Here is a 24,764-nt window from a genome sequence, read left to right on the forward strand (position 1 = left end):
CTTGAGGAAAGGTGTTGAGGATGATAGCCCGTACCCTAACATGGGTCATGTATAAAGTGTTTCCCTCCTCCTTTACGTTTGTGTGTGTTGTGTGTGAGTGGGTCCTCCATCTTCACCTTTTCTAGTTTCTTAGTGCAAGCCAAAGACCCCAAAGGCTATTTGAGATGAAATGTTCGAATTGGACTGTGGCATGTAAAAATGGGCTATGTCACGGAGATATATCTAAGGCTACAATGCAATCTCAATTTTGGCTTCCAATAGCACACGTCAGTAGAAGTGTCTACATTTGGCCACATCTTCCAGAAAGCAGAAGAGCACTTACAATTCTAAAGAAACCTGGCCGATTTTGCTGCAAATTTATGACCTCTGATTGAAAGCATGGTTTACTTCTGATTGAAGGGGAAAACTTAGAAGTTTGAATGATAGTTCTACAAGAAATATCCCTAAACATCACCTCTAGACATATTTTGGTGTTCTCTTTGTAACATAAATATTTGTTTCATTGCACAGCCAAATAGAAGGTTTTGAGAAGAAAAATCCAAGACTAAACGAAAAAGGACAAAATTAAAAATACCATTTAGATACACTTTCATCGTAATAAAACAACTCTTCAATCCCTCTACAATCCTACTATAACTAAGTACAAATCATGTTTTTTGGGAAAAGATGTACTCCATACCAAGAATTAAAATTGGGGTGCTGTTGTATACATAATAGAAGTTTGTTCTCTCTTTCAGATCTCATCATGAAGGCCATTAAATACCAAAAAGGAAAACTTTTAGTATCAAGTACAACCTTCCCTTACAAGGTGTGAATTGTCCTAAAGTGCTACACAGGCTTCAAAGGTGTCGCCTAAGATGGCAATAGCTCCTAAATTTTCATCCCAAAAAAATGCATAAGGGTAACGAGTGCAAACTGTGTCTTTTCTTGAGGAAAGCAAAACACAAGGTGGGAGTTGCCAACCTTGCTTTCCAGTCTATATTGTATTGAGTATTGCATAAGGACGTTTTGGTATTTTTGCTCTTGTACTTTTGAGGTCAGTCGCCTGCACATTGTGGTTTAGTAGAAGAAAAGGCCACAGGAAAATGCATCGATTTGATGTTGCTTCAAAGACAAATACATCAATACAAACTGAAGATCCAACATCAGAATGCGAAACCAATTTTTGTAGTTGGCTCATGCTGTAAAGTTTGTTGGAAAGGATTATTGAATGAAGGCCCGATCGTGTAAAGTAAGCTTCCTTCATCAAAAGCAGTAAAAGCCCACTGTTTCAGGCTCTTTGAATTTCACTCTAATTTTACTGTGAAAATTTGGGTGCCATGACCCACAGGATTCAACAGGCACTGTACAGGTTTAGTACTGAGAGCCCACACTGTAATTCAATCCATCCTTGCATCATTCTTAACAACAAAATGCATCCTTATCCTATCTTCCAAAACTGCAAGGCTGCTCAAATCCTCGTTGAGGAGGTTCAAATGAAAATTGATCACCTTCAGACGGAATGTGCAGCCAGGTATGGACTAGAAGCCTACTTTCCCAATGCATTTCATTGCTTTCTCTGGGCTCCACTGTGCCAAAGTCTCCCAAAGCAGCAGAGAACTGGAACGTGGTTTCAAATTTGAATCACCAGTCCTTCTCGCGGAAGGAAAAAATGAATTGTACTTCATGTTACATATTTGGTAAGTATGATACATTTTTTCTTGCAAATAGCAGCAAGAGAACTACAAAAGCAATAGTCTTGGCTGCATTTTCTGTTGCTCTTATCTGCATGGCATCTCCCAGTCCAGCATCGAACCTGCAGGTGGAAGGCCGCCCTTTCCCATAATTGAAAAGGTTAAAAAGGTTTATTGCAGTTTAGAGCTTACGTTGATTTGAAGGAAATAGTAGGGGACAGGATTCTGGAATGGTTGGCTAGCCCAAGCCCCGCATATTAGGGAATATGCGTTGGATAAAATCCTGGAAACGTTTTGAGTATAGACTTGGATCTACAGCTGAGATAGAGTGAGAGTCGAACTGGAAAGACTTGTAAGCATGCTCTAGTCTCTTGCCCACATCATATTCCTGCAAGATGTCGATAATTCCAAAATATAATACCACATCATAAACTTCACCAAAATAGTCCTCCTGTGGATGAAGATTAGCTTCTTGCCCGTGTGGCCTACGTTCTGCCCTGGCAGGTATGTTGACACCTAATTGTATCTGCAGCCTGCACGTTGCACATTAATGTTAGCTGATAATATATTGCATGATATTGGAGAAGAATGAAACTTGGTTTTAGGGAACCACACTGCAAACGACAACCTGGCAGTTCTTGGTAGCCGAGGATCAGCTTCCCCATTGGCTGCTACAGCTGCCCTCAAGCTACCACCTCGTACACGTACATTTGGAAAGATTCCATCTTTCTCTGGTTCATGTGCAACTAAACTCATATCTTTTGCAGATGTCACTTGTTCAACCCTCCCTCCTGCAGAAGAATAAAATGCCATGTTAAGTGCTGAGGAAATGTACTTGGATGCACTCTACCCTTTGTCACTTTTCATACAAAGCTCAATAATCAAGCCTTACAGATAAGGTAGATTCCGGAAGACTAGCTTCACCAGGACTTTAATTATGGTAGAGACCAATGATTCATGCACATTTATGAAAAAAGTCATGAAACATTAGCTTATGTGTGGCATGGATATAAAAACATAAATGCTAGTTTTTGGCACAATGACAGCATTGAGAATAAAGGACTAATATTGAATTGCATTGCAACCACTTCACAAGACCTGTTGGTCTTCTGATATATTTTCATAGGATGAGAACACATCATATCTCACCAATAACCAAGAGCCTAATGAGGGGCTTAAGGCATCTACTCATAGGCCTATCCCAGTCAGTCCATAGAATAGCGAGGAGCTAGAGAGGAGACTGCCTGTTTGGCATCTGGAGGTTTAGGACTAGGAGGGAGATATGTTGGGGCCCAACACACATTGGTTGAGTGTAGTGGGATAGTGGCCTGGAAGATCCTTGGATCATGCAAGAGTAAAACTCATAAATAGGGTAAGTGGAAGAAATAGCAAGAGAGAAAAGAAAGAAAGAAATTTTATTAGAGTCTTCAGAAGACCGATGGGTCTATGAGGCTGAAAGAAAACCTGATACAAATCATAGTAAGGGTGGAGCTACTGAAACTAGCATCATCACCCGTGCTGAATCCTAAGTCTGATCATACATAATCAAATACATCTGGATGTAACAATGAAAAGAAAAGGACTGGAGCGGAGCAGAATCCTCCGTATGTCATGTCACCCTGGCTAGTGCATAGCCGGTGGTGATGCGACGCTGGTGCCCGTCAAGGGGTGCCGTGCGTCTCGGTCTTCTGGACGAGGCTCGACGCAAGACCAGAGCCACCGTGACTCCTGTGGAACGTATCCCGGGTCTAAACAATGACGGGAGGTCTCCCAGAGTGATCTATGTGTCTCCTTGATGTCTCGTGTGTCGTGCTGCGGTCATCGGGTCGGGGTCTCTGTCACGTCTGCGGCTAGACACTCGATGGGAAGAACTCTGTGATCCTGCTCTGAGAGGTGTCTGATAATGTGGTGGCCAAGCCCCGTCGCCTGAGTAAGTACTCTCTGTGTCAGACCCCCTCATGAATGAACGCCGCGAGGCATCTCTAATCTGGGTAGGCGAGAAATCTGGAAAGGAGCTTGGAGTGAAGAGGCAGTGGTAGCGACCTCGGATCTCGTAGTACACTTGGCACTCGAAAATAAAATGCTCCTTCGACTCAACCTCCTAACAGTCGCACAATATGCATAAGCGATGCTCCCTAGGAATCCCCTTTGCTTTGCCGCTCTCTATGCGGAGGTGGTGTGATGATACCCGAAACTGTCCGATGGAGATCCGTAGTGAGTGAGGCATATGAAGCTCAATGTACCCCGGTGGTGTGATGAATCCCTCCGAAATACGAAGACAGTAATCTCTGTAGAAACTCAACTTCATTGGAAGCTCCCTTAGCTCCAACCAGGTCCTAAAGGTGTGTAGCTGTAGGAGATCCTCTCAAATGACCTGGTTGGTGTGTGGCCCAATCGGGATGGTGGGTGGGAGTACCAGAGGGGCATCTAAACTGTACTGAAAAGGAGGTATCCTATCAATGTGGAACCCTAGTCTCACAAACCATCTGGGAGTCCGTGCATACCAACATCGCTCGTCTCCCTCTGCTGCCAACCTCATGGAGAATCGAGAACCAACCATGGCAACCTCTGTCTCCCCGATGTGCAGTCCCCGTATGATCTAACCCGGTGTAGATATGTGATGGTCTGAAAGGCTGTATCTAACTGGAGTGGAGAAGCACCAAACTCGGCCTGAATGATGTGATGTGGTACAGACGGTTTCCCTCGGATCATCCGTGAGAGCATGAGGATCTGCAGGCGCTCCACCCGTGTCCACTATCTCTCTGACATGTTGAGCCCCCAACAAGGGCTGCCATACATACCGGCTAGTCGGACCAAGGAGTCGAAGAGAAGAGCCTTGGTCCGAGGGTCCTGGATGTGGGAGTGGAAGCATTGTCTCTCTAGCCGAGCTAGTGAGGCGTATCCCCTGCTCAGTCTTGCCTGCATCGCTGGTCTCATCGTGAAGATCAGGCCGGAGAAGATGACCCCCAAGTAAGTGTATGAGGATACCATCTCAACTGGTGACCCATCGAAAGTAAAAGTAAACTGCTTCTGTTGCATGTTTGCTCGAGAGGTGTTAAAGATCATGACCTTGGTCTTGCCAAGGTTGACCTCCAAATCATGGGATAAACAAAAAGCCTGCGGTGCATCCAGGTGTCGCTGGAGCCCCTCGGGTGTGGACGACAAGAGTGCCACATCATCTGCATAAAGAAGAATCCTGATGATGATCCCGGCAAGTGAGCAACCAGTCCCTCCGAACGTCCCCATGAGAGAGACTATAAAAGAATTAAATAAGAAAGAAGAGGAGTTTATCCACGAATGTTCTCAAAATATTCATGGAGTCCCCACTTGGCACAAACATTGACAATTAATTATAGGTGATTCAACTATAAACTGCGACTGGGCAACTCCTTGTTACAATAGTTGTATCTCCCTTTTCTTTTGTGGATCTTTGATTTAGTTACGAAGAGAACCATTGAGCTTCACATTTTCATGTAGGCTAGCCCACACTAGCTTGCTGAATTTGGCTGTAGTGCTCATGGGTCTGCCTTCAACCTTGTTGAAGGCTCTTTCATAGACCATTATTGAGTGTGCTACTGCACCCTTCCTTTTCTATGCTGTAACTCTGCTCAAACAGAGGTTCCAAAAATGCAAGATCTGCTGGTATCCCATTGTGATATGGTCGCAAAACAATTGACGTCTCATAGTAGTGGATGCCGCTATATACAGACAACACGCACTGGCCCATCACATGACACTTGATTTCTTTTTACCAATCTTACAATCTAAGTCTGGCAAATCTGAGCATGGCATCAAGCACTTCACCTTCAGACACCAAATAAAGACAGGTGTCAGAATTCTCCATTTCCTTAAGATTTGATACGTGCCAATGGACCAGCAAGCCAGATTTGACCAGACCTGGGTGGGCCAGCTCAAATCACTCAAACTTAGTAAACCCTAATGTGCTTGGCCTGACTAGCTCCTCTAGGTTCAGCAGCCTGTTCTTCTGTCATACTGTTGCAGGACTTACTCCTTCGCATCAGTCCCTATTTTTAAGCTGATTCAACCTGCTGAATCATTAGACCCACAGTCTCCCAGCTAGTTCAGTCTTTTATTACTTCAATCGCATTTGTTTCTAGCCTGAATGTAAGCCCAATCAACAAAATCAATCGTGATGTAAGAATGGTTAGAAGATACCAATTGCATTGCCATGACGAGTCAAGATCTAGCAGTAAGGCATTTTCTAAATGAACGCTTGTATCTTCAAAGCCAGTGCACGCTTCTTTCCTGCTCTTTGAACAAGCTTGAAGTTATTATCCAATCTATGGATACAAAGTCTAGCACTAAATATGGATGATGTGATATACTCGAAGTACCTCATCAAAGCAAGAAACTGAAACAAAATTTAAGAATCATCTCAAATGCAAAGCTTTTCAACTCTCATTGACAGGAAGTATCACAACCGCACCTTGAATTTGTAACAGTGCTCGAGGCTGATAAGGCTCTGAAGAGAATATTGCAGAGAATGGAGGATCCCTAAAATGAATGCCCAACAAGAGACTGTAATCCATGATCCGTTCAGACTCCAAGAACTTACAATCACATTCCACCTGCCTGCAAAAGAAATACGAATATTATGTGTGTGTGTGTGTGTGTGTGTGTGTGTGTGTGTGTGTGAGAGAGAGAGAGAGGAATGAAATGAAATGAAATGCTTGTATTAAATCCGTGGGGGACCCATTAGGATCTATGAGACCGGAAAAACACAAGTACAAAATACAAGGTCCAAAGAATTCTAGACATAACTCCACTGGACAACACAAACAATGACAATCTGCACTGGGGTTAAGTTAACCTACCCAACTCATTCTAAAGTTAATGAGGTTGAAACAAAAATACAATCGTGTAGAGCTAAAAATGAGAAAACTAGTAAATGAGATTGAAACAAAAATACAATCATGTAGAGCTAAAAATGAGAAAACTAGTAGAAAAGAGTATGGACAGATATGGTCTTGGAGAGAGCTGCATATCCCTACGAGCCACCCAGTTCCGGTGAAAGACAGTAGAAAGAAAGAAAGTTATATCATCTTCAAAAGGCCTCACGGGTCTATGAGACAAAGTACACATCCAAAAGAGAGTAGCTTCTACATCTCTGAGTGCCATAGAGTCAAGGAGTGCACAAGATATCTCCACTTGAAATCATTTAGCACACTACTAGATTCAAGTCCTATCACGAAGTGACCTTCATTACATGATCTTCAGATTGAGAGTCTTTGGGTCTAGTTTGAAGTCTCCGATTAGCACTATCCCATCTTCGTAAACAGCCCACTTTCCTTCCTTCCGAGCTTCCTTTACTTTGCATTTTTTGCCTTACTGAGTCCAGGTTAGCTCCTATAAAATCCATGTCCTGGTACCTCTCAGCTTGTTATTTCGTTTGAGAACTTTGCTCCTTGCTATCTTGTCCTGAAAAACTACTTTTGGTTGTGCACCCTTTTAGTGGACATAAGCTGTCTTCTTAATCCCACTCAATCTAGGGGATTCTCTTCTTGAGATGGCCAATCTGTGTTTCCGTGCTTCCAACTCTGACAATCCAACCCTCCAGTAGCCCTCCTATGCATATAAGCAGCCCTGGTTCCTTGCTCTTTTACCTCCTTGGATATCACATTTATTAATCTTGTTATTCATAGTTGTTGTGAATTCCTGCTTCATAGACTTGAGCCGGGTGGTAACTATTTCATGTACTTTAGTCACAAGCTATGGTGCAGGTGCTGTTGTAGTGCATTGCTGCAACCTCTTGCAAAACTTTTCTCTCCAGAGAGGCAATTTGAAGCTTTGCATCTCTGAGTTCTTGCTACGGAAGAGCTGCAGGCATACCCAGAGAGCAGTGGATCTGCAAGTATTGCACATTGGGGGAGATCGAGACAGAGGAGCATTTCCTAAGCATCTGCAAAGCATACTATGAGATCTAGGGACAATACCAATGCCTCTTTCAGGAGGGGCACAGCTTTGGTCCACTCTCATGATTGATCCACTTCTATGACTAAGTCTACATTGGGCTTTATCTTGTGACGACACAGAGAGACTATTGCGACATATCAGAGAGCAGCATGAGGTGACAGGTCATTGATGCAGACTGAGCACAGAGGCATGTCACATATTTTTATGCACTTGAGTCAGCTCCAGGACATAGTGAGGTGGAGGAGGAGGAGCTAGCTGATATGAGGGCAGTATAGATCAGTAGAGAGAGTCGGACAATGCTGCCGAGCAAGGGATGCAGAGACCACACATGACACGGAGAGTGACTAGATCACATATGATCAAGATCTAGCCTATCTCAGCTCTCCTCAAAGGGGACCACCAGAGATGAGGCATCATTCTTGAGATAGCTTATTGGATCTAGAGATCTAGGAGACCCCCACACCAGACACCTCTCAGAGTAGGATCACAAAGTTCTTTCCATCGAGTGATATTGATCGTCCGGTCTCTAGCCGCAGACGTGACATAGACCCCGACCCGATGACCACAGCACGACACACGAGACATCGAGGGGACACATAGATCACTCTGGGGGATCTCCCGTCATTTTTTAGACCTGAGGCACGTCCCACGAGAGTCACGGTGGCTCTGGTCTTGCGTCGAGCCTCCTCCAGGAGACCGAGACGCACGGCACCCCTTGACAGACGCCACCGTCCCATCACCGACTATGCACTAACTAGGGCGACATGACATACAAAGAATTCCGCTACGCTTCAGTCTTTTTTCTTTTCATTGTCACACCCAGATGTATTTGATTATGTATGATCAGACTTAGGACTCAGCACGGGTGATGATGCTCGTTTAGTAGCTCCGCCCTTACTGTGATTTGTATCAGGTTTTCTTTCAGTCTCAGAGACCCATCGGTCTTCCGAAGACTCTAATAAAATTTCTTTCTCTCTCTCTCTCTCTCTCTCTCTCTCTCTCTCTCTCTCTCCATCCTACCTCCCTTCCTCCCCAGATGTGATATGTTTGTATGATGATAGGGTCTCTAAGATCCCCCCAGTGGTTACTACTCGCTCTTAGATGCTAGGACTGTCTTCCTATGCGTTGCCATTTGGATCAATGTAGCTCCAATTTATCGTGTTGGAGGGAGAGAAAGGTCATCAGATCCCATGGCACCGTCTGCATATCCTGTGCCAATCTGATCGCTGAGTATCCCTGACGCTGCCATATAAAGTGATGCTCTTCCTCAATCAAACTATCCTCACAGATTATATAGAGCCTCCCCATCTTCCCATTTACCGGTCTCTACCTTCAGGCCATGGGAGCTGACTCTAGATCTGCCAACAGCATGGAGATATTGTCATCGAGGTACTGCTGTCCACATACCCTCTATAGATAACTCTATGGTAGCAAAGTAAAGGTCCAATCTTCACAGCCTTGCCTCGTCAACAAGGTGTCCCCTTCAGTATACAACACACTTTCAAGCATGAGTTATGTGTCTTGCCATTTTCTTGCAACTTTTTAAATATTTAACGTAGATCCTATATTCGAAAAAGCTCATTGTGCCTTCTGTCTTGGCATGCAAATGCATGCAATTATGGTGGGGTGTAGCCAACCCCACCTCAAACCCACAAAATTGTTGGGGATCCCTCAACACATCACCATTAACGGTTTTCACTTATCAATCCGTAGGAAGTAGTGAGAATGGTGGATGAAAAATCATCTTGATTTTAACCGTAAAAGCATATTGAATCTTTTTTCAAACACAAGCAAGTTGGTTGTAAGCCAAAAGAAGTCAGACATCTTTACAATCAATCAATTCTTGAAGGACTTCATGAAATAGACACAAATGAGCATCGTCACAAATGTGGCAAAGTTGTGTCTATGTTTTTACAAAACTAGATGTAATTTCTCATTTAAATCAATGCACTTTTGAAATTGGGGAAAGAGGGCTTCTCAAAGCTCATAAGGAAAAGGCCTGATTGAAACCTTATAAGCAAGATGTATAATCGAATTTGGCTTTTTAAAACTGGAGGACATTATTGACATGGTCTACCCAAAGGAGCCATGAGCACAATGAAGAGAAAATTTGCAAAGAACGAATCAATCACTAGTTATAACGGAGATGAGATAACAATGATGTTAGTTGGGGCTCTCAACAATTGGAGGCCCATAAAACAATTTAGGATTATTTTCCCTATTCCAGATTAACATATCCACATGTTACAATGCCTATGCCTAATGTGACGTTTCTGGAGCATTATAAGTAGAAGAGCTAAGCAAACTTCTAACTTGCTCCAAAGTTACTCCCATTCTTTGGAAAGATTGACTGGTCAAAGGTCTGTTCAGAGGATCACTTAATAGTAGGCAGTGACCAATTTCTCGACCATATTGTATGCTGCAAAATTCTTTAGCTTTTAGAATAATTGTTAAAGAAGCATTAATATACTGACTAATTGTCAAGCAAGTACATAGAGACTGACATACAATTCATGCTATGACACTACTTCACACAGGATTATTAAAGTCTAAAATGATAGCACTTGAGTAGAAGCCTATGAAAATGCCTAATACTCTGTTTTTGTCAGCCTTTAAGGCTGGCCAAATATGAATACAAATAAAGGCGTGATCTAAGGAATGCTGAGGTGGGGGACAACAAATGCTGCACTTCCTTCCAATTGGCTTGCTTTTTCTTCGTATCCCATGCGTGATTAACATATATAATAATGCAAGTGAAATGGATTTCCAATAGTGTAGATAAAACTCCATTGTGAGGCCATCCCATCCGGGACTTTTCCATTTCCCACATGCTCTAACGGCATCTTTCAATTCTTTCTCCATCAAAGGTGATTCAAGCTGCAAGGCCTGGAGAACTTCATGCTGATATGATATCACATCAAACCAAAATAATTTCAAATTCAACACTCAAGAGCTAGATTGCCCTCGTCTTGCACCAGACACCAGATTGGCCCTTAACTTAGAGCCCCTTTCGGTCTTTCTTTATCATTTATTCAAAAGGCATCCAAATACAAGAAAAGCACTATCGTGCATCAGCCCGAAATCAGCTAACTGAATAATCTGTTCACAGGCACTTCCATCCTGATATGCATCAGTTTCAATCACAGAAAGGCATCCCGGTCCAATGCTATCCCATGGCAGCCTTTCTTCCAATTCTGGTTGATAGTTCTAGTCCCATGGCAGCCTTTCTTCCGATTCTGGTTGATAGTTCTAGCTTGGCAGCTCTGAGACCCTTCAAGGGAGTCCTGGCAAGAAAAAAATTAGCCAAGTCTATCAAAGATTAGCAAAACAACCAACATTGGTTGTTCCTAGCACATAGAAAGGCTAGCTGCTGCAACAAGGCAATAGGATCTGAAGGTCCAATTCTCTGCTGTCCGTTGTTGGCACGCAACACAGACCCAAAAACTAGATTGGCAACATAGGCGAAATTAATCCAGAGCACTCCTGAAGGTGAATCCTTTCTAGCAATACTTGGCAGCTCATAGTGGATGGCTGGCTACACTAGGCAGCCTTGCAACAGATTGCGAATCACCCTGGCTGCTCCCTACCTGAAAATGAATTGCCTTGGCACATCTTTGACTGAAAAACGAAATTCCTTGGCAGGTCCTTGACTGAAAAACGAAATTCCCTAGCAAGTTCTGACTGAAAAACGATTTCTTTTGGAGGCTCCCCTAGCACAAAAACAAATTCTTCTGGAGGCTCCTGGCACAAAAATGGAAATCTTTTGGAGGCTCGTGGCACAAAAACGAATTCGTTTGGTGCTTCTAGCAGCCCTATCAGCTCTCAAACAGCACACGCACTGCTCTGATAGTCAAAAAATCAGTGAGGCAATTTGTTGGAACAGCCTTGCGGCACTTTCCCAGCCTGTGATTTGTCTCTCTTTGTCTTTCTGTGATCTAGAAACAAGCTCAAAGAAAATTTTGACATTTTGCCTTGTCCCACAAGCCAGCTTGCCAAACGTGGCACTTGGAGCTATTTTTTAACTAAAGGGATTTTTACCCCTCTCTAACCTTCAGTCCCTTGCCTTGGCCCATGGAATTAATTGCGTTGAACTGTCCTTTGAACTATTTTAATCAGTTGGAGCCTAGGGCAGTCACTGTAAATTCCTAAAGCTTAGAAATTCACGTCCTTGCAGTGACAAGCAGCATTTATCAATGAAAGCCGTGGCCCTAGTTTCCCATTTTTTAACCTTCTTGTGGTCATTGCATCAAAGAAAGGCTCTAGCCTGACACAAGCAAACAGCCTCATCTTGAGATAAAGCCCAAAAATGACTAATTTATGTGAATTCTCGACATGTACTTTTAGCTTTAGCAACATCCTCTCTAAGAGCACAATTATAATTCTTGCCATAATCACGAATAACATGCTGCATACGTGTGACAAAAGCTGTCCATGCATAATCAGCATCAAAGTGACACTGCCTCCAAAGAGGAACAATTGCTTCCTTCACCATATTTTCATAGGACTCATGCTGCAAATAATTGTTATTTACTAAAAGTAGCCCTTTGTCTAGCAGCTTGTCCTATTGAATTTTATAAAATGGCAAATGCAACCATAGAGGAGCATGATCTGTATGCGGGAAGGCATAATTAGACCACATGCTACAATTGAAAGCACCATATTGCTGTGCATTTGAAATATGCCGGCGATCTAAGCGGGCTCAATAAGAAGATTATGCTTAAAGGTAAAACCAAAGGCAAGCATATGTGTATGGCTTGATGTGTTTTCTTGTGGTTGTGATGCATTATTAAAATCCCCACAAAAAGATGAATTTTGCCTCCAAGGATAATTCATCAGATCCTGCCAGATCAATGCTTTGTGACTAGAGGATTGGGGGGCCTAGACTGAGTCAAATCTCTCTCCTTGCAGAAGACATTGCACTATTATCCAATGACCAGCCCTGCCATTAAAAGCTACTACTGGCTGAAGCTCACAAGAACCAGTACACCAGAGAATGAGTTTTCAGCCACGTGCGCGCGTGCACACACACATACGCTTTGTTGTTGTAAGAAGCAGTATTCATTAGAAAAAATATACATTAATACCTATCTTAGAACGAGACAACTACTACTCAGAACTAAAAACAATAGTAAAAAACTTCTAACTGGACCAAAGGAAGGTCTCCAAGAGAATGTGCATCTTGGAGAGATCAATGCAAGGAGGAACGGAAGAAATTATAAATATCCAACCAAGAGTATTAAACATGAGCTTCAACCAGTCATTGCATTAAATGACAACAAAGGCAGATGGCTTGTTCTCCAATGCATTATAAGAGGAGAGGTGTTTGAATTTGCTTCAGTTTATGCACCTCAGTCATCCCGAGACAGAACTGTAATTTGGGATGCTATGCAAAAATACCCGTGGAGATCTCATGCCTACATATGTGGGGATTTCAATAATGCTCCACAACAGGGAGACAACACTTCCAACCACGATCATATGTTATCTCCTGAAAGGCATGCCTGGTCTCAACTACTTTTGCATGACCTCTGGAAGGAATTGCAGCCTCAGTCACCGGGCTACACTTTTCAACATAATGCTCTCTCTGCTTATAAGGCACGACTGGATCGTTGGTACAGTGTTGCTCCACAACAAAATGGGGATTTCGCATGCAAAATGTGGATTGACTATGCCTTTGTGCATTCAGACCATGCACCACTATGGCTGAGATTATCTTTTCATAAGATGCCAGATGATAGACTGCCACAAAGGCGACATCTAATCATCAACAACAGTTATTTGCAACATGCTGAATTCAAGGCAATGGTTAATGAAGCAGCTCATTGTCTTTCATCTAACAGCCATTTTCATGTTGATGATGCCTGGGCTTCTTTTATTTCTAAAAGATTAGAGCTTATGGCAAGTCTTACATGAAGACGCTGAGGGAAACCATTGCTCAGGCCAAGTCTACTTGTCAAGACCTCACTGAACTCAGTCATCATCGTTCGTTGTCCATGCATGAGCAAACCACATTATGTCAGGCCAGACATTGTCTTAAACTAAATGATCACAGGAAACTGGCAAAATGGGAGACTAGAGCAAGACAAAGAGCCTTCACAGATAAAGGTTGCTCTTCCAAAGAATTTTTCAAGAGTTTGCATCAGAGGAGAATCAAAACAGAAATTTGCAAAGTGCTTATGCCTGATGGATCATGGACTACTTCACGGTCACAGCTTGCCTCCTTTTGTGTGCATCACTTCTCTCAGCAATTTGGCTCTGTAGCTCCTCCCTCGCAACAGGTTTTGCTTGCACGAAATTTACTGTTGCAAAATGTTTCTCCAATCATTTCTCCTACTCAAGCTTTGGAATTGGAGGAACCCTTTACTGAGAGGGAACTGTCAGATGCCATCAAATCATGTGGCAGATGGAAATCCCCTGGATGGGATGGCTTGACAGTCAAGTTTTTTCTAGCATACTGGCCTCTTTTGAAGCATCCATTACTATCTATGGTGAATGTTGCATGGCAACATCAGAAAATGCCAGACACATGGAAGAGAGGTCTTGTTAAACTCCTTCCTAAAAAACAAATTTGTGAGTCTTTTGCTGATTGGAGACCTATCACTCTTATGCCCGTAATTTACAAAGTCACTACCAAAATGATTGTTGCTCGGCTAAAGGGGTTTTTACATGATGGGTTGCATCCTGCGCAATATGGCTTTGTTCCGCGTAGGCATATTACCGATAACATTGCTAATGCCTACATTGGAATTGAATATGCCAAATACACACAGCAGGACGTTTTGTTATTGCAAGTTGATATTGCCAAAGCTTTTGATACAGTTCAGTGGGATTTTATTTCATCGACTATGCACGCTTTGGGTTTTGGCACAAAAATGCAGCAACTCATCAATTGGCTATATCAAGATAGTGAAGCTACCTGCATACTTTCAGGAGATATTTCTCCATCCTGGACTCTTGCTTGCTCTGTCAGACAAGGATGTCCACTGAGTGCTTTACTTTTTGCCATAGCCACTCATCCACTGCTTCAATATCTGGATCACCTCTTGGACACTAACCAGCTGCACGGTTTGGAGATCCTTGGCAGTCGCAGCATGATTGCTCAAGCATATGCTGATGATTCATTCTTTACTCCAAAAAATACTCGGGCTGATCTGTCCATGATCATGCATGCTCTTTCTACATATGGATTGGCTGCTGGCCTTCGGGTAAATTTTCAAAAATCAAAATTGTTGCCTTTACATGCACAGGACTGGCACAACCTTTTGTGGCCTGGGGAAATTGTCCCTGCTTCTCAATTCATTTGACATCTTGGTTATCCTTTAGGCTGGGGACTCACCCGTTCACAACAAACTGATTGGGTGCTAGTAAAGTTGAGGGCAAAACTTGAATATTGGAAGCTTGCAACTTGGCCATTACATGTTCGTCTGCGAATTACACAATCCATTTTGATAGCATACATACAATTTTATCTGCCTCTTACTATGTTCACTAAGGCAGATTTAGTTTCATTTATGTCAGCTATCATGGAAATTTTCTGGCGTTCAAAACATGGCAAGAAAAGTCTCAGATTACTCTCCATGCATCGTCTCTGTTCTCCAAAGATGCACGGGGGTCTGAACATTCTCAATATTCAAATGCATTTACTTGCTCACAAGGGGAAAATGATGATGCAGTTTCTACAAGGAGATCAGCCTTGGGCTTTTATGATTCGCTCTCTCTTATTACATCTTCATACATCTGCTTTTGGGAATTGGCAGCCTACTCAGTGGGAATTTTTATTTGGTTCTATCCAAGGCAAGATCAGAGGATGCCCTTTTGTCTCTTCTCTGCTTCTTGATTGGAAACACATTCTTTCCCACTTGGAATGGAAAGGCAGGGACTCTCTCTCGGGCAACTCTTTGAGGGAAGAGAATCTCTTTTGGTCTAAAGTATTCCACCCACCTTTGGCCATACAAGAACCCCGACGTTCATATTTTCTCTCCTTCAAAGGCATTTCATCTGTGGCGGATGTACTTCAAGATGATGGCACAATTCTATTTTTTTCTTTGGCTGCTCGCAAATATGGCCTGGGAGCTCATTATCGTCCTTTATGGCATAAAATTTCAGCAATGCTCCAACCGTACTTGCCGGTACCTCATTTAGAAATTCAGCATCGGCTTGAGGATTGGATTTTACGCTCTCCTTCCTCACATGTCTGTCCTTTGAAGCTTTCACATATCACAGTGTTATCATTGTATAGAGTGTTATTACCTCCACCTTGGATTTCCAACAGAGCAAATACTGTTTGGCATATGGATCGTCCAATGAAGTGGTGGAGAAAAAGGCTGCGTCTCCTTTGGCATTACAAAGTCCCTCTTCGACAACAGCTTTTCCTATGGCGAGTTCTCCTTGGCATTTTTCCATCTGGACAGTTACTCGCACACAGACATATTGCTTCAGCTGTTTGTCACAGATGCTCGCACTCTACTGAATCAGTGCTCCACATCTTTTGGTCCTATCCAAATACTTCTGATCTCATTGCTCTCATCAGACAGAGGCTTCGACAGCGATTTCCTACTGTTACTTTTGGCAGATTTTTCTGGTTGTTTGGATTTCATCCCCAGAGACAAAGTTTTGATTTATTTTTTGTATGGGTGTGATATTAGACCCTATGGACTTTATGGATGGATAGAAATCATAGAGTCTTTGGTGATCCACTATTTTCATCCTTCCTTTTTTTCAAACGATCTCTGCAACAATCATTCTACGATTGTTTTCAGACTCGTTTGATTGATCAGGATGTGTATACAACCTATACTGAGATCCTTTCTTGAGTAGTAGCTACTTCGCTTTTTGAAGCAGCTATGAATGTAATTATTCTATAGAAATAAAGATTTCTTCTCACAAAAAAAAGTGTGTGTGTGTGCATCCCAGATTGTCCAAAGGGCCCAAAATCTGACCCATGAGAGAAAAAGTGAATAGTGAGACAAGGACCTCATATATCTTCCAAATAACCAAAAATGTTTCCCAAATCTGTGGCTTGGGAAACGGAGTCGAAGATGATCTGAAATTCTTCCAAGGAGGTTCCTGGAACACGGGCAGTGCCAAAGCAAATGAGGGACAATCTCTGAAGGAGCTTGACATCGTAAACATGTGGATGGTGCAATATGACGTTTGGCAAGTGTGATTCCCACTGACAAAGTGCCTGTCATGCATCTCCAAAGAAAAAGTCTTTATTTCAAAGGCATTTTACACTTCCATATTATCCGGAGATTCTTCCGCCACCATGAAAGGGGCTTCCTGATATGCCACAGAGTATTAGCATATTGCTGAATCCATGGAGCAGGCTGAAGAAGCCTGTATGTTTTGATGGAGGTCAAGACAGGCAGAGGAACAGAATGAGAGCATGTAGCAGAGGGTTGCAATTGCCAATCCATAAGCCTGTCTGTGCCAGCCACAGGAGGAACAGGGAGAAGAGGATGTAACAAATCAGCAATTTTCTTCCATATGGACCTATGATGCATTCCCAATGCATAGGAAGCAGTGGCCTGAGGAAAGGATAAGACATATCCCTGATCATCTACCACATCATTTATGTATCTAATTCCCAATTTCATGAGATTATATGCCCGAACAGGTTCCTGTAAAGCAAGTGGAATGTCAAAGATGACACTCCAATGAATACTTTCTTTCCTCATCGAGTTTGTCCCCGAGCAATTATCCGGAGCCCATTTGACCTTAGAAAGTACCTGTTTCCAGTCAAGTATCAGAGCAGTAGAGAAAGGACAGCCAGGTATCTTCCCTACAAATCTCCCAATGACAACCTCCCAATGATCAATAGTCCAATGGCCATATGCCGATGTCCTCATGTTGACACACATGGATGCTATCATACAAGTCCATGGCTGTTTTTGACGGAAAAAAGTATGGAGCATAGTCGCCTTCCTTGCAAGTACATGATATCTTATATTGAGAACATTAAGTCCACCATGCATCCTAGGAGAGCACACCAATTCCATCTTCATCAGTCTCAATGCTTTCACAGCAGTTTTTGTCCTCCATAACAGCTCCATAGCTTGAGACATAAAGGCTGAAATATCTCTTGGGGACCAATGTAACAAGGGCAAAAAGAACTGAACATAGGACATTACAATGGACTGTACTATTCTGAGCCTGACATGAAGTGGCCAAGTAGAAATTTTCCAATATTCCAGTTTATGTTGAAGTCTTTGGAAGATCCATTTTAACTGCTGCTTCTTGGTGATATGCCATCCTATAGGATATCCCAAATGCCTGACTACATCTTTGGAATGCACCACCTGACCTGGCCAGAGAATAGAATGCCAGTCACATTGTTTCAGGGGAAGCAATTTAGATTTATCGAAATTGACATGCAAGCCCGTTGCTAATCCATACAATGATAGGGTGGTCATAAGCATGTGAACTTCCTGAGGAGAATTTTGTGGCATAAAGAAGGAATCATCAGCATATGCTTGTGCCAAAAAAGATGCAGCCCCAGGGATTTTAAGACCAGTCATTTGTCCTGTGTTTGTAAGATGATCAAGATACATCAAGAGGGGATGGGTCGCAATAGCATAGAAGAGAGCACTAAGAGGGCAGCCCTGTCTAACTGATCTCCCCAGTGTCCATGACCGAGATAGATGACCCCCAAGAATGCACTGAGAAGTAGAGCCAGAATAAAGCCAGTAAACTGCATTTGCTATCTTGGGACCAAAGCCCAACTTTGTCATGATTTGAGAGATAAAATCCCATTCAACAGTGTCAAATGCCTTAGCAATGTCTACCTGCAATATGAGCACATCTTGGTGCGAGTACTTAGCATATTCAATTGCAGTCAATGCATTTGAGATATTGTCATGGATTTGTCTTCGCGGCACAAACCCATACTAATGAGGATGAAGGCCCGCATTCAATATCCCGTGGAGCCTATACACAATCATTTTGGCAATGAGTTTGTAAACTACAGGCATCAAAGTAATAGGCCTCCAATCTGACATATGGTCACACAGATGTTTTTTGGGCACAAGTTTGATTATGCCATGCTTCCAAAGGGGCAGCAAGTGATTTCCTTGCCAGGCAACATTGATCATTTGCAAAAGGACATCTGTCAAATCATCCCAAAAAGAAATATAAAATTCCACCGTAAGACCATCCCAACCAGGGGACTTGTGTTTGCTAAGGTGGGACAATGCATTATCAAGTTCTATGTCAGTAAAAGGTCTCTCCAATGTAAGTGCATCATCCATTTCCACTATTTCAGAAACATATTGAAGAAATTCAATCCTTGCATCAGTCACTTGATTTGATGGGGAACCAGGAGTAGAGAACAATTGCTGGAAGTAATTTTGGCATTCATCTTGGAGATCAGAGAAAGAGTGCGTCCAAGAGCCATCTATCTTTCTTACCCTTAGACATGAGTTTTTCTTTCAAGTAGCATGCAGGCCCTGGAAGAAGGCTTTTGATGAGCAGCCCTTATCCATGAGAGGCTTCATTCTTGCTCTAATCTGCCATTTGTGCAATTTCCTCTGATCATTGTCATTCAGTTTGATCCGAGCATGTGAAAGGGAATCATTCATTTTCTGAGCATAATTTGGCATATTTGGGTCGCCAGATTCACGGGTCATATGAATCTTTCCGAGCCTCATTGCGGCAATCCTTATATGATGCCTGCCATGAGGGTGATATCCATGCTTCTTGCATAGAGCTTTTCTTTTTATGTTTCTGATCTTTGGGATACTCTCCATTTTGGAGACTTCCCATCTTGTAAATTTATGAGAATATAAATACACTGGTTTTACAAAAAAAAAGTGTGTGTGTGCATCCTTCTCTCATCCTATTCCTCTGCATGCTTTGACCTCCATCAAAGCCTACAAGCTTCTCCAGCCTGCCCCATGGATTCATCAATATGCTAATACTCTGTGGCATATCAGGCAGCCCCTCTCATGGTGGCGGAAGAATCTCCGAATATTATGGAGGTGTACAATGCCTTTGAAACAAAGACTTTTTCTTTGGAGATGCATGACCGGCACATTGTCAGTGGGAATCACACTTGCCAAACGTCACATTGCACCATCCACATGTTTACGGTGTCAGGCTCCTTCAGAGACTGTCCCTCATTTGCTTTGGCACTGCCCGTCTTCTCGGAACCTCCTTGGGAGAATTTCAGATCATCTTCGCCTCCGTTTCCCGAGTCACAGATTTGGGAAACATTTTTGGTTATTTGGCAGATTTATGAGGTCTTTATCTCAATACTCACTCTTTCTCTCATGGGTGAGATATTGGGCTCTTTGGACAATCTGGAATGAGCATAATTTGGCATACTTGGGCCGCCAGATTCACAAGTCATATGAATCTTTCAGAGCCTCATTGCGGCAATCTTTATATGATGCCTACCATGAGGGTGATATACATGCTTCTTGCATAGAGCTTTTCTCTTTATGCTTCTGATCTTTGGGATACTCTCCTTTTTGGAGACTTCCCATCTTGTAAATTTATGAGAATATAAAAACAATGCACTGGATTTTACCAAAAAAAAGTGTGTGTGTGTTTTGCAAAATTTGTTTCTACAAGAGAAGGTCTATAGTCTGACATTTTGGAAATTGGGTTTCGACTGAACAAAAGCACCTATCGCCTCGGAAGCATTCTTTGTATGTAGTGTGTATGCAAAAATTGTTGAAAATGGGGAGAGGGTGAGAGACACATGATTGGAGACAAGGGCTGAGGCACGAACTGATGTTGATTGATTGATTAATCACAGCAAGTACATAGCCTCTTTTATAGGCTGGGCAAGCCTTATCTTCCCACACAGACACCTCATAGATGAGGTCACACACAAGAGAATCTAGATCCTATAATCTAGGGGAGGAATCACACCTACCACATGAGGTGGCATAAGTGGCCTCAAGACTCTTCACACTCACACAACTGTAGGACACTCCTAGGACTCTAGGACCACACACACTAGGACTCTGATTCCAACAAACCCCCCTTCGGAGCTAGGGTGAGAAACTATGATATCTTCCTGACTGTGCATCCCAGGCAATCTCAAAGGCTAACAGCTGATCATAATTCAGAGGTTGAACCAAGCACTCTCATGGCTTAGGTGTCAACGTGATCACAGACTCAAATCTAAGCATGGATGCATGACCAACTCATAGGTCTAGGGAGTACACCAACATCCTCGAGCTCGGCCAGGCCTGATAAAGGAAAGACATAACAACCCCCCTGTCTCCTAACTGGGTACATGGAAATAAGTGGAGCCTTTTATAGGACAAGGCACACAAAATGACAAATTATTACATCATTTTAGGGGGACTACCCAAGGCAGAGTACCTAACACATGACTCTAGAAAGCCCACTCTTCATCATCACCTCATGGAGGGATAGACCAAAAACAACAGCAGTGCAGGCTTGTTCCTCAGGTCCAAAAGGTGTAGCTTCATCGTCTTCATCCTCGCTCTGCTCCACAACCAGATTGGCATGTTCTTTGGCTTGTACCTTTGCCATCTTCTTGAAGCAACGATCCTCTGGATGGCCAAGTTTCTGACAGTAATTACATTTAAGCGGTTTTCCTTTCTTCTTGGGCTTATTCTTGAGAAAGAATGGTTTGCCAGATTCGAAGGAAGATTCTGCTTTTTCTATAAGCCTACGGTCCTCATCAATGAGATGAGCTACCATATCCTTAAAGCTCATATTGTGGCTAACTCTTAGGACAGCAAGGATCTCATTGTACTTGGAAATGTCTTCAATACTTGAGAGAAGTACAGCAACTTGATCATCATCTTCAACAATGGCTCGGATGGCAGATAATTGTTGGAGAATTGACCCAAGATTGCTCAAGTGTTCATTGAGGGTTTCAGTTTCCTTCATCTTGAGCTTGAAGAGTTTTTGTTTGAGAAATACTTTGGAATTATTGATCTTATTTCCAAACAAACTCTCTAATTTTTCCCAAACGTCATTTGCAATCTTATCAAAATCCACATGGTGGATAAGGTTGTCAGCTAAAGCTAGGCCAATGATAGCCATTGCTTTATCATTTTGGTTCTCCCACCAACTGATTCTAGCATCATCACTTTGGGGTTTTGGCTCCTTACCATTGGTGATATTCCATATCCCTTCTCGCATAAGAAGCCGCCAGAGTTTCGTCTGCCAAGTTGGGAAATTGCTCTGCTCTCTGAGAATTTCTCGATGATCGAGGAGCTTTTTATGCTATCCATTGGTGGGAAGGTCTTAGCTGTTATTACAGCCAGTGTCTAAATCCCTTACAATGTTTACTCAAATTTCAAAAAAGGCCCAAATTTTACATGGTAGAAGCTTCAATTATGCCAAAGGAAGACACACGACAGAAAAGCCCTAAATTTTTGGGTTAGGGTTGCCGCAAAATTAGGGTTTGCAGAAAATTGAGGCTTTTCAAATTTTCCTAGAGCATAGTGTTCTAGCAATACTAGGGAAGCTTCAGACCATAAAAGCCCCAACAAATTCACCCAAAATGAGGCAAAATTCTTGAAAAGCGCAATTTAGGGTTTTGAGCTTAGAAATGGGCTGGAACAAGCCGCTCTTCAAATCGGTCTGAATCCCCTCCAAATGTGGCGGCGATTTTGACACGGGCAGCAAGATAGTGCAGCATACCTCGAAGTTCACAGCAGGGCAGTCAAGCTGAGCAAAAGACGGAACAGTTTGCTGAAGCGTGGGCAACACAGATCAGCACGGAAGCGTGAACTACAAACCAGAAGAGCTGCGATGTGCGAGTCAATGGCCACGGCCCTCACAAGGTCGTCAGTCGCATGAGAGCAGGCAGAATATCTCAGACGGACTGTTTGCAGAAGATAGCGCACATTTCAAGGCCAGCTGTACTGACAGTAGGCCTGTTTGTACAGCGCAACAGTCCGTACAGTCCATACGGCTGTACGGCCTGTTTGCTGGTCAATGGAGAGGCATAGGTCCGGGCTGATACGGGCTCTTGTACACTGATGCTGAGGCTAAAGAGCAGGAGCTCATGTGGAGAGGCAAACGAAGAAGAGGGGGTGCTTCGAGGAAGGAGAGGAGAAGAGAGTGGAACTAGAGTGGCCCAGCGGAGGAGAGAGGTAGCGGGTAGGATTACAAGGTAGGGCAGCAAAGGCAAGTAGAAGAGCGAACAGAGGAGCGGGCAGAAGATCCGCAGGATGGCGGGTTTGTTTGCTGCTTGCTGCGGGCTGAATGGCGACTGTTGCAGGAGCAGCAGCGTGGGCAGAGAGGTGCAGCGTAGAGCAGCAGTTGCGTGGGCAGGAGCTGCAGCGTGGGCAAGAGCTGGAGCAGCAGCGTGGGCAGCTTCGGGTCAGCAAGAGCTCAGTCAGGGAAGACCTGCTCTGATACCAACTGTTGAAAATGGGGAGAGGGTGAGAGACACATGATTGGAGACAAGGGCTGAGGCACGAACTGATGTTGATTGATTGATTAATCACAGCAAGTACATAGCCTCTTTTATAGGCTGAGCAAGCCTTATCTTCCCACACAGACACCTCATAGATGAGGTCACACACAAGAGAATCTAGATCCTATAATCTAGGGGAGGAATCACACCTACCACATGAGGTGGCACAAGTGGCCTCAAGACTCTTCACACTCACACAACTGTAGGACACTCCTAGGACTCTAGGACCACACACACTAGGACCACACACACTAGGACTCCGATTTCAACAAAAATATTCACAAACAAAAGAGGAAATGATAATGAAGCCTGGAATGCTTAATTTATCACACACAAGCCACCATAAGCCTAACCCATGATTGACCTCCAGGAAAACTCAAATTCAAACAGCTCCTGAGCATTCAGTGAAATACACCAAGTCGCAATGTCCACCATTGGAAACATTTCAGAAATGGCATTGAAAAAAACTAGGAAACCGGAAGGGTAGGCTAAGTAGAGCTCATTTATAGGGATGTGGTATCTGAATGAGGGAAAGAAGATTAGAATTCAAAGATGTAGTTTACATGTGGCAGATTGTAGTTCTCATTGCAATCCTTCAAAAGAAGCTTTGTCCAATAGAGGGGATGGATGGTTGGCAAAATATGATCCTCTAGCACCAGTGAATGAATGGTGTCAATACAAATGTGTGTATTGATGCTTCCACTCATCAATAAATGAATGTCTACTGCAAACGGCCATTTAATGGACCCTTCCCTCTCAATACAAAGAAGGGAGTTTCTTAGGTGTTTCCAAGTTTTGAAATGCCAATATTTTGGAAATTCCTGGAAACAGAGTTTCCTACAACTTAAAAAATATTTATTGGATGGAAATCTGAGTGTCCAAGCATGCAAAGATAAATGAATTAGGAAAAATATTTTTTTTGGCAGATGGGAAAACCAAAAGCATTGGAAGGTTAAGCAAGGAACATCAGGTTAGTACATATGTTTAAATGCAATAAATATGTTCATGCACCTAAGCAAAGCATCCCATCAAAATGCAAAAAATATGGTCACCCACCAAGGACATATGTTTTCAATTACAAAAATTTGTTTACCCACCTAAGCAAAACATCCCGCCAAAATGGTTCAAGCTGAAAGACAAGATCCAAGTCCAAGTCCTTTAGAATTGTGCCTTCATCGATCTCCACCTTGTCTACCGAACGTCCTTGAGAAGACCCTTTTAAATCAAACCTTCGGTGTATCCTCAACTCTGTACAAAACATGTTTCCCATTACAAGGAAGCGAACCTGCACAATACATGCTATGCTTGAGTGCAAATCCAAAGGGCCGGACTTCAAAGTCTGACATTTAGTTTAAATACGGCTATATAAACTGTACACCTTAAGGGAGTAACACATCAAACTGAGGCAGACCTTCTGACCCCCAACCGGTTTGATTCGGTGAAGACCAAAGAATTTAGTGATAAGGCTATTTTCATAGGTCTTGACATGGTCATAGTAATTTGGAAGCATTCCCAGAAGTACCTGGTGAAAACCACAATCAAGCACATTAGTAACAACATGTGATGTTGTGGCCTATGAAGAGCACAATACTTGAATTAGCATCTCTCATAGATTTACTGAAATGGGACCCTGGTTTGGATCTCTTCGGCAGTCTATAACTCTGGCAAGAACGCTTTCTATTAAACTTGCAACAAAATCTGCACTCAAGAATGGCCAGTGTATATTTTAGCATGCCATTATGTTTCAC

General features: G+C 42.9%; 1 protein-coding gene across 2 annotated transcripts in view; it reads right to left on the bottom strand.

Moving 5' to 3' along the window:
- Positions 1 to 803: 803 nt before the first annotated feature.
- Positions 804 to 24,764, bottom strand: part of LOC147896009 (phosphatidylinositol 4-phosphate 5-kinase 9-like) — a 29,965-nt gene continuing 6,004 nt past the window's right edge. The window contains exons 4-8 of one of the 2 annotated variants that reach the window (XM_087383105.1): positions 24,428 to 24,538; positions 24,114 to 24,301; positions 6,121 to 6,266; positions 2,302 to 2,464; positions 804 to 2,206 (exon numbers count right to left, since the gene is read on the bottom strand). In XM_087383105.1, coding sequence (XP_087239231.1) covers positions 1,912 to 2,206; positions 2,302 to 2,464; positions 6,121 to 6,266; positions 24,114 to 24,301; positions 24,428 to 24,538 — 903 coding nt within the window. In that variant the 3' untranslated portion in view covers positions 804 to 1,911. Of the gene's footprint in view, positions 2,207 to 2,298; positions 2,465 to 6,120; positions 6,267 to 24,113; positions 24,302 to 24,427; positions 24,539 to 24,764 lie in introns of both variants that reach the window. The other variant, XM_087383104.1, reaches the window with a different exon arrangement.

This window comes from Dipteris shenzhenensis, chromosome 12 (genome assembly GCF_047967505.1).
Source record: "Dipteris shenzhenensis isolate YYH24624 ecotype China chromosome 12, Dip_SZ_1.0, whole genome shotgun sequence".
Classification (NCBI taxonomy): Eukaryota; Viridiplantae; Streptophyta; class Polypodiopsida; order Gleicheniales; family Dipteridaceae; genus Dipteris; species Dipteris shenzhenensis.